Source organism: Centroberyx gerrardi, chromosome 3, assembly GCF_048128805.1.
Source record: "Centroberyx gerrardi isolate f3 chromosome 3, fCenGer3.hap1.cur.20231027, whole genome shotgun sequence".
Lineage (NCBI taxonomy): Eukaryota > Metazoa > Chordata > Actinopteri > Beryciformes > Berycidae > Centroberyx > Centroberyx gerrardi.
The window spans coordinates 25337382-25347878 of NC_135999.1; the positions used below are offsets into that span (position 1 = coordinate 25337382).

At 44.2% G+C, this 10497-nt stretch overlaps 1 protein-coding gene across 2 annotated transcripts in view; it reads right to left on the reverse strand.

Moving 5' to 3' along the window:
• Window positions 1–5135, reverse strand: part of mxi1 (max interactor 1, dimerization protein) — a 28379-nt gene extending 23244 nt beyond the window's left edge. Inside the window, exons 1-2 of one of the 2 annotated variants that reach the window (XM_078291489.1) lie at window positions 4724–5135; window positions 2038–2140 (exon numbers count right to left, since the gene is read on the reverse strand). In XM_078291489.1, coding sequence (XP_078147615.1) covers window positions 2038–2140; window positions 4724–4952 — 332 coding nt within the window. In that variant the 5' untranslated portion in view covers window positions 4953–5135. Of the gene's footprint in view, window positions 1–2037; window positions 2141–2415; window positions 2825–4723 lie in introns of those variants that run through there. The other variant, XM_078291490.1, reaches the window with a different exon arrangement.
• Between the last annotated feature and the right edge of the window lie 5362 nt (window positions 5136–10497).

Here is a 10497-nt window from a genome sequence, read left to right on the forward strand (position 1 = left end):
CACAAAGCTCACATGTAAGCTGGCCCGGGCCGTTTCCTGAAAACCTGCTAGCGCCTAAGTGCTCACATGCGTGCTCCTGACAGGTTTCAACTTACATATTCTACAACCCCGTAGTAGTCATGGATGGCTGTGCTCTGCATGAGCCGACCAAGCCGCACACAAAAACACATCACAAAAATGATTTATCTAAACCGGCTTTATCTGTAAGGCATCCACCCCCCTCCCCTCCCCTCCCTTCCCACCCTTTACTCTCCCCCTTTACTCTCCCCCTTTACTCTCCCCTGTGTAGCTGCCATTACTCAGAATCAGTGACAGTCCTCAGCCCGGCCCTGGTCCCAGTCCCCCACATCAACCACACACACACTACATCTTTGTATGGCCTCCCATTCAGAGAGATCAATCTAAGTCAGCTTGGTTTCCTATAGGCTTTTATCATCGTAAACCCCTTCTCTGCCTCCTGTATCAGCTATCAGCGTGTCTGGAGCTCAATGACAATGCAATGCAGATTATGCCTGTTACAGTGGAAGAATAGGCACAAGGCCACACGCCAACAGCACACTTCCTTCTGCAGGCACGTACACACACACATACACGCACACACACAGTGGGTCAATGAGATAAAAGCTGCCCTGTAAACGGGAGGCGAGAGAGGACAGAGTCAGATAAGCCCATCACTTTAAGCCTCGGCATGCCACAAAGAAGGTGGCCTCACCTGGAGCAAGCCCAGACCTATATCTGATCATGACTGTTGCCATGCAGAACTAGGCGGCGTGCTGCACTCATGATGAGTAATGCGCAGTTCCTGTTTGTGGCCCGTTCTTACATTAATATTAAAAGGTTCAGAGAGCGAGAGGGAGCTTTCGTTTGATGTATGGCTGTCAATGGACAGATTAATGTAAGCGGCAGAGCAGCAACAGAGGAGCACACAAAGCCAGTGGGTCTTAACTTAGGAGATTCTCGGCTGCTGCTCCTACTCCTAAATACAAGTTTCTCCCTTCAATAAAAGCATTGTACTAGACAAGAGCCTCAACCTTTATGGCAGCGAATGATGTGATTATCACGTTATGTTACATCGAGCTGCACAAGATTAAATTATTAAAACCATGTTCCACAACACAGAGCAACAGTAATGAAATACTGCATGCAAAAAAGTGCAGCCATGTTTTTCTTTATAGGATAAAGTCATAGACAATTAAATAACAAATTGCTAATAACTCTATATAATCTAAAAAATATATATGTGATTCATAAACCCATTATCAGTCCTGCAAAAGGCTCCACGTATTCACCTTGGTTGCCTGCAAACAACACCAGCCATAAATAGCAGCTTTTCCCTTTTAGGGCTAGGGATGAAACTACAGTTCACTACCACAGCGTAGACTACACGTGACGTTGAAAAGATGGGCGTTTCTACCAGCAAAAAAAAAAAAAAAACCCAACTAAGATTAAAAAAAAAACAAATATATTGTGACTTGTTTAATTATGAATGTGGAGAAGATGTCACGTTGTAAAAGAGTTTTCATTTCGTTTTACGGATGTAACTTTCGACACGGTCCCTAACCTCCGCCACTGCAGTCGGTTTGACAATCAGCTGATGAAAAGCTAGCAGAGCTGTTGGTGCTTCCCCCTCCCCCCAAGCCAACTGAACAGCGGTGTGAACGGTCACTATGTGCACTACTATATTAAACAGGTTTCTCAAAGTCTCAGTAACGTCTTTTCCTGAATACGTGCTAACTTTGTTTGAGTTAGAAACCTTGCGTGTCTTCGGCAACGTGCGGCTTCAGAGCAAAGTATGCTGCCAGCAGCCCATTATACAAACTCACTTGTTTACCACACGTTGCAATAAAGCCATGGCAGCAAGTGTGTAATCACATGCTGCCTGCAACATTGTCACCCCAGTTTACGCCATCACACACAAAAGTAAAATCTAATCATCTATGACTTTAGTAACAGCAAATGTGCAGTGTTTACAATCATGTAAAACCACACTTAGCAATAGGGATCTCACACCATGAAAGGGACCATGCAGTTTCTTACCTATTATGGTTATTGTTGAACTTCTTATTTCGGAATTTTCTTTGCCTCTGGTAGTTTGTGTTCTGATTTGACGGAAATGTCGAAGCATATCCGTGTTCACACTCTGTTGAAAGAAATTGCGGTTAGGGGGGAGTTTGACACTTTCTCTCAACCGTATGCCACACAATGCTGCCACGTAAACATACAGACAGTCGTTTATAAACTCTTCTAGATCGCGGTTATAGTGTTAAAATACACCAGCAACGCTTTCTTACCATGTTTACTAAAGCAGAATTTACCATTTTATCAAACTGTCATCAAAGCAGATGTTAATGTTGTTCAACGAGCATTTGTTAATTCCCAGCTTGACAGACCACACACATTATTTTAACACATTACCTCGTTCTCTCCTTTCTAGATATTCCGCAGCTTCCAATAACCGTTGGATATTTATCAGCTGAACAGCCGTCATTCTTTGCTATGAGGCTGGCGTTAACGTCAGCTATCCTCTCTAGCTTTTTAACTTTAGCTTTCAAAAAGACAGCTACGACTAGTCAGTTTTAACGACAGCAAAGACAGTGTCTCGGTTAGTTTAACACAGAATGTTACTTATAAAATGTCTTATATTGTCTTGTACAGTGTCTTCGCTGGCTCATCAACAGCCTTTGTCGAAAGGAGGAAAAAAAAAAAAGCCAGTGTTTCCAAGCTAGCAAGCTGCAGCCAATCCTTGCCAGAGTTGGTAGTTAGAAAATCTCAAAACCAGTGTAGCAAAGTATTAAAAGTTTCTAGGAAACACGATAATAAATTGTACAAAAATGGGTATAAACAATATAAAATTTCCCCCGAGAGAGCCCAGAGCCAGCAAAGTGCCTGCTGCTGCTCGTTTCCTCTCCTCCCCTGTTTGTTTACCTAGCTGCACAGCTGAGGGGCGGGGAGCTCGAGGAGCGGAGGCCGGTCTAAACGCGAAGCATTCTGGGAAACTGAGTGTTTCAGTGCATTTATACCAAAAACAGAGTCAAACCTGCCAATAATGCACTATAACTGCAATTTGTCAAGTATTAAACATTGTCAGTTGTTACTGTAGGTTATAAATGCAACCCTGGCAGGTTAGTTAAATGAATTAATACACCAATGAGACAGTACAATAGGTTTACTTAAATTAATTGAGTTGATGTAGGGCATTGCATATAGTGCTTGTTATTCTTGGGAGGCTTATGTCGAGCTCATTGTTGCAATTGATGATGATGTGGAGGATGAAGAGAAAGAAGAGGATGAAGACTTTCATCATTAACAGCCTTTGGATTTTGTATCACATCCCTATAACAGTATAGGGATGTGCTATCATGTGTAGCCTACACATCACCAGTTTAGACAAGACAGGCTATCTGAACTATTACCAATCATTAGTGGATCGATGGAGGCGGGTATTCGATATTTTACTTATTGAGAACCAATAAAAAGCTATCCATTCACAACTTATCTCGTCATTTATTCCTCTCACAGTCACTCTCATCGCCAAAAAATAATCCCACAAAAACCTACAAGTCCCGAGATTCACCGGTACTGTGGGGGTGTACTTGTCGGCCGAAGCCAGGCCCAGCAACACGTGACGTCACGGCGAAGCGGGCACTTGATTGGCGGGAGGCCGTGACAGGCGTCGAGGGCCGAGCTCGCGTTCGACCAATCGCAAAGCGGGATTCTGCGCCATGTGGAAGCTGTGCGGAAACGCCCACAAAATACCAGGAAGCAAACAATCGGCGAGAGGAAAAAGAGCAGAGCCGCGATCTGCTGCTGCAAGATTCCCATGTTACATTATAACTGGTGATATTATATTACTCAAATGACTTTACACTGTTGCAATATGCATCTGTCTATATGTTCAACTATTTGCAAAAAAAATTATATATCTTTGTACAGACTGACGTACACGGAAGCGGATAAAAATAACATCTGGGCATTTTTATTATGACTTCAAATCAAAACGACAGCATCGTTAATAAAACAGCCGGTGTTCAAATTACATTTCGGAATGAAATCATCTTTTTAGAAATCAGAGAGGCCAGGTTCTCGTTGCAAGTGGAGTGTGCAAGGTTTATCTTTCTGCAATCAAACCTATCGAGTTGCCTATAATTTCTGAAAGCAGTTATAAACTAATAAAATAGGTAGGCCCTACATCCATTCATTTTTACAAGATGTCCAAATCAACAACTCATCAGTAGCTTTTTTTGTAACGTTTTTGTTTTTTTCCAGCCAGAGTCTGCGTGGGCACAATGACATCATCCTAAACTGAGTTGGAGGGCGCTGCAATGTGGTCAGATTTATCATATCGGACTGGTTGCCAACATGCACACCCACACACCCAATCATTATGTCATATGCATCTCTGCTGCAGGAGAATATTACAGACTCCTGGTTTGATTACTGTGCACGCGCAAAAGCGATGCATATTGCCCTACAAGCTTTTGCAGAAACAAACAATGAAAGTAAGCCACATTATGTTTATGCTCTCCTGTAATAGCATTCAGTGGAGCACTTGTGTTAGTCTAGTGCAGCAGGCAAAGGCTGTGCTCATCATAGCAGGCAGTGGTGCTTAGTTGAATGAACTCAGCCCTTTGTTGTCTGAGTCTGTTGACAATGAAAGTCTTGTTTTCCTGAAATTCAGAGGCAAAGGGAACAGAGATCAAACGCAGCAACAAATAAAACTCACTTCCGTCCTTCCTCTCGGCGCTCTCAATAAAACTAGCGGCTTCCAGCAAAACTTGTACGTTTTTCAGAAAAGTGTTGATCTGCTCCATCGGGGAGTCTGCGGAGTTGAAGACGTCATTGAAAGGGCAACTAGACATCTCGAAATCTTGCTGGTCCAAGAGAGACGCTTCGGAGTCAAAAAACACCTCTTCGCTCTTCAGACTTCTTCTTTGCCTCTCACTTTTGGCCATTTTACTCTGAGTTTGTGCGGCTTCTGGAGACTTTCTGAGCAGAATAAACAGTGAGGCAGCTACCAGGAGACGCTGCTCTTGTCAGATGGCTTTTTTTTTTGTGAATGCGGGGTGTATAATGTGGAGCAGCGGCCAATGTCTGAGGATGGTGGTGCATGGGGGGAATGAGAGCCCGGCCCCCCTCTGTCTGAGGAGCTCCGCAGGGTCCAAGTGTCCGTCGGCCTCAAACACTTCTCACACTTTGTAGTAGCTGCAGCTATGCAAACAATAAATAAATAAATGGATATATTTATATGTACATAAAAGCTTGTATTGTATTATATTGCACACAGTTATATTTTATATATAATCTTGACTGAGTTGGATTTCTCAATATCTGTAGGTTCATTTTGATGATTATAATGATGATGATGACTAGAGGTAGCAAAAGTATTAGTAGAAGTAGCCTAGTACTATACATAGTAGTAGTAGAAGTAGTAGTAGTAATAGTGGTAATAGCTGTAGTAGTAATACTAGTGGTAGTAGTAGTAGATGTCGTAGTAGTAATGGTAGCACTAGTAGTAGAAGTAGTAGCCTAGTAATGATAGCAGTACTAGTAGTAGTAGTAGTAGTAGTAAAAATAGTAGTAGAAGTAATAGCAGTAGTACTAGTAGTAGAAGCAGTAGTAATAGTAGTAGTTGTATAGTAGCAGTAGTAGTAATATAGTGGAAGTGGTAGTAGCAGAAGTGGAAGTAGAAGTAGTAGTAGTAGTATAAGTAATAGTAGTAGAACTAGTAGTAGTAGTAGTAATATTAAAGTCGAGATGAAACGGCATTTCGAGAGTATCTAACTTCCGTATCGTGACGTATTTCCGAGTGAAACAGGAAAGACAGGCGGGACATAACGTTGGGAGGAATTTGATTTGAACGTTGAAAAGTGGGTGTGCTGTTGCTAGCTAGCTAACTAATGAATCTTAGCCTCTTAGCTCTGTGCGCTAAAAGTTGAAGATTGATTGATGGGTGGATGTCATGATATTATTGGTTGAAATTAGTTACGGGCATGCTTACGTAAGCACACGGCATATTTTGTTTTACAGGAAGAAAACATGATTGAATTTTGATATAAGAATACAATGAAATTGATTTTTGGTATTTTTTTTGGCATATATTGTTAAATAGGTGCACAGTATGACCGGGGATGTGATCTAAAAGGGTTAAAAAGGCATTTTTCATTTCATCTCGTCTTTAAAAGTGGTACTAGCAGTAGGAGTAGGAGTAATAGTATTAGTTGAGTGTCTCTTTTTGCATTTGACATTTCAGGCCTGTGAGCATCAAATCCATGACATCTCCCTCAACAAAACTAGTCTGAACCTGAAAGAGAGCGACTTAAATAATTGCTTGCAGTATAATACTGGTATAGTGTGTCTGTAGAACTTCCTCCTGTATGTGACAGGCATGGTAACTGAGAGATAAGTCCTCAGCCTTGATCCTGTGCCAGTCTCAGCAGACCTTTAGCTGAGCTGTTTTTTCACTGCGGCAGAGTCCGTTTTGAACTGGAACATGTCGAGGCAGAGGCCTGTATTCAGCTCTGATACCCCCCTCCGCCACTTCAAAGAGCCAGCAGCGGCCCATGACCGTTTGATGTAAAGTTCACAGAGACAGAAACTTTCAAGTCCAACGCACAGGGGAATCTGTGAAGGTCCCTCCCGCCCCTGCCCCACCTCTCCACCCTCGGTGAGGGGTAGCTGTAGAGGAAGGAAGCCCATCTGAGAGCGGCACTGTTTGGAGTTTGAAAGGTGCCACCGCCGGCGCATTTACAAAATGAGTGGATTTGAAAAGTGCCTGGCCACATCCTCTATAGGATATTAGGCCAACTTCCCCATTTTGAGGTTACTGGGTGCAGTTTTGTAGGCTGTGCTTTTTAAATGCTCCTTTTCTACAGCGCATAGCTGCAGGCTGTGTGGAGTTTCCCGCAATGCACAGACACTGTCACATCCGAGAGATGAAAAGTATGAAATGATTTGTTAAATCTCTGTGATAATCTATTCAACTTTAATAACAGCCACAGCAGGTTACAAGTCGCTGTCTGACCAGTCGGGCCTTGTTTTCCAGGCAGGGAACAGAGGAATGCTGCAAAGCAGGAGGGGGAGTCGCACGTCCTACTAGACAGCAGTGGTCACAGTGTGAAGGTAAAGGCTTTACTGAGACTGTAGCTCAGGGGTGTGGACGTCCTGCAGACACACACACTCACACACACTGATGGAGCCTTCCCCTACACAGTCAGGTCAAACCCTTCCCCTTCACGCTATCATTCCAATTAAAGGCTGCCCTATGCTCCTTTAATTAAAGGGTAACACTCGTGTCAAAACAAGGGGACCGGCTTAGCCGTAAAGCCATATAGGAGCAGCTCAGACCTCCAGGGGGGAGAAGGGGACAGAGGTCAAACATTTTCAATAACAGAGGCTCATTTTTCTGAGCCTAAGGGGCAAACCATAACAACCGGCTCATCCGCAAGGTAGAGGGCAACAGCGGCGAAGTGGCAAATGAAATGGTGGGCTGCAATGACGACTGTCCGTTGACTGCAATTCCCATTGAAAAACAGTAGGAATGGTGCTGTTGAGTGACATCTGCAAAGAGTGTTGCGGTGGAAAACAGCAGTGAAAATATTGAGGGTGATGATGATGACAATGATGAGCATGGTAATGGTGATGATAAAGATGATGATGGTAATGATGATGATGCTCCTGATGATGATGCTAATGACGACGACGACCAGAGAGCGATAAGAGCCCATAAGTGTCATAAGATGGCATATTTGCCAGGATGTGAGAAGATTTTGAAGCATTTTTGAAACCAATCTAATCACTTTGTGGCCTGGGAGGAATTTGTTTTTCCAGCGCCATTCTGCGTCATTCTTGAGTCATCATCATCTGCTCAGCCTCTGCGGATCGAGGACATATTAGAGTATCTGGCAAAATGAAACTCTCAAATCTTCTGAAGGCGGCAACGTAGAGGCAGGAGATACATTGACACAATAAAAACCCTCGGCCATAATGGGCCTCTTTCGCCTGTTATTGCTTCCTGTGAAAACTCACTGACATTTTCCTAAATGTCACCGATTTACATCATTCTCGGAGGACCACTTCAGCCGGTGGTGTTCATGGGTAATTAGGCAACGTCCGCCACGTGTCCCACCGCACTCAGGGAGGTAGAGGGGGAAAAACAGAGAGTGACTGAGCGATACAAAGAGAAGGGCAATGCGAAAGAGTTTAGAGAAAGATAGTTGAGAGGATATCATCAAGTCTCTGGACGGCCCTCCAGAATGACACCTTTGTTCTGGCAGCGGGGCCTCGGAGAATTGGAGAGTGGCCATTCACACGGCTGACCTTTTTACAGCCCTGCATCCCTGTCCCTTTAGCTTCACAAAACACCAGGAGCACCCTTCTGCTTCCCATTCACCCAGTCAACCTTTTGACCTCGGCCTACCACGTTTCCACCAGGTGAATGAATGAACTCATGAACCTCCATTGCACCTGAGGGAGTTCAAACTGGACAAAAAGCAAATAGAGCATGAAAAAACAGAAGACAACATATTGGTTTCTTATTGTGTTGATGGATTTTTAAGCTTATTCTGTTACTGCACTCATTGTAAGTCACTCTGAATAAGAGCATCAGCAAAATGGCTAAAATGTAAATGTAAATAAGGATGTAAAATCAAAAGAGAAGATCAAGAATACCAAAGCACAATAAAAATAGCGGCATTCTAAGAATGAAGACAGAGCATGTGTGTGTCAACTGCAGAGCAGCGGCACCGTAAATCAACCTGTGGCCTTTCTCTTTTGTTTTGGCCTCTGTCCACTGGCGTGGTTAACAAGGCCTCTGAAAGAGACCCTCATCCTCACCCTTTATGCCTCTACCCCCATTAGCTTCAATAGGTATTTGTTCTCCATGGGAGGTCAAGCCTAAGCACACAAACACCGTATACGTGTCCTTTCTCATGTTGTTTTTCTCCACAGATGAATTACACGATTACTGTAATTCCTCGGCTTACGTGTGAACCAGCCATGGTTGCTCTTTACATACACACACAAATGCAAATCCCATGTTTAGTTGTCCCAGCCATACAACAAATAGCTACCACTGTGTTTTAGTTACATCTTATTTGCTAAACTCACTGTGCAAACTGAAGGCAAGCTAGCACAGGTGCCTGTGTGTAATTGCTATCTGCTCAAAACACCGTCCATCAGGTAGAGTGAACGCTTGTTGAAGGAGAAACGGCCGGGTGAGAGTGACAAAGCGCTTTTTGGTGGGAGCCTCTTCGACTGACCCCGCGCTGACACCCCCGGCCATGCTACTGTCAATGTGCTTATTTTCCCGAGGGCCCGGGCCGTGCGGGTCTCTGCTTTGTCAGTGCTTTCTAGCCACGATGCTAATCTGTCTTCCATCAAGATAGCAGTCAGGCTTTTCTTTTGTTTGGCTAGGACCGTGCGGCCCCCGGGGAAAGGCTTCCTGGGTATTATCTCTGCTCCAGGATATTCTCAGCCCTTCCTTGTGATACAGTATCAAAACAACACATTATACAGCTGCACCCCGCCCTGCTCCTCCAATCAGCACTGCTGCAACCACTACTGCTGCTGCTGCACCCCTCAATTCTCACTCCCCTCCTGTCTCAACACTCCTCTAGCCACACATTTTCACTCTTTATTTTGTTGTTTATTGGTGTTCTTCTGTGAGAGAAGAGACCTGAAACACTCAAACACACACTCACTCACACACACAGCCACACACACACCCTGCTGAAATGACAGGGTGAAACAGAAACCTGGTAGACGACAGAGTGACGTCGCCCCTCCCCAGGCGATTGCCCTTTGGCTCTTAGTGACCATTGTTCTCCTCTGTTCCCAGGCACTGACATCTGGTGACAATGGCCGCGCCGGGAAAGAGGAAAGAGAGCCTACGAGTGCACACACACACACACACACCCAGAAACACAAATACCCACACACACACACACCCAGAAACACACATACACACACATGTGCAGACACTTGGAGAAACAAACAAACTCCAGCATGCACATAAACAAAGAAACAAAGAACAGAAATTTGAGTGATAACACACACACACACACACACACACACACACACACACACACACACACACACATGCGTACAGATCCACAAATATGCACAGATAAGGAAACAAACAAAATCCCTGCACACAAATAAGTAGGAATTCCAAGACTCAAGAATTGAACACAAACATGAGTGAAAACACACATAAACACACATAAACACACAATCAAGCTTGCGCACAGCTTCACACACTCCCTGTCCTTGGGAGGGTGAGAGACAGGGAGGCTGAGGGACACACACACACACACACACACAGACAAACACACACACAGACATGCACATACCCATACACAAATATGTGAAACACCCATGAATAAGAAGTTAAGGAATGACATAAAATCAACACACACACAGACTCACACACTCTTTCCCAGTTACTCGACTAGACGGCGAGGCAGAGGAGGGGGGGTGGAGGGGGGACACATACTCCCA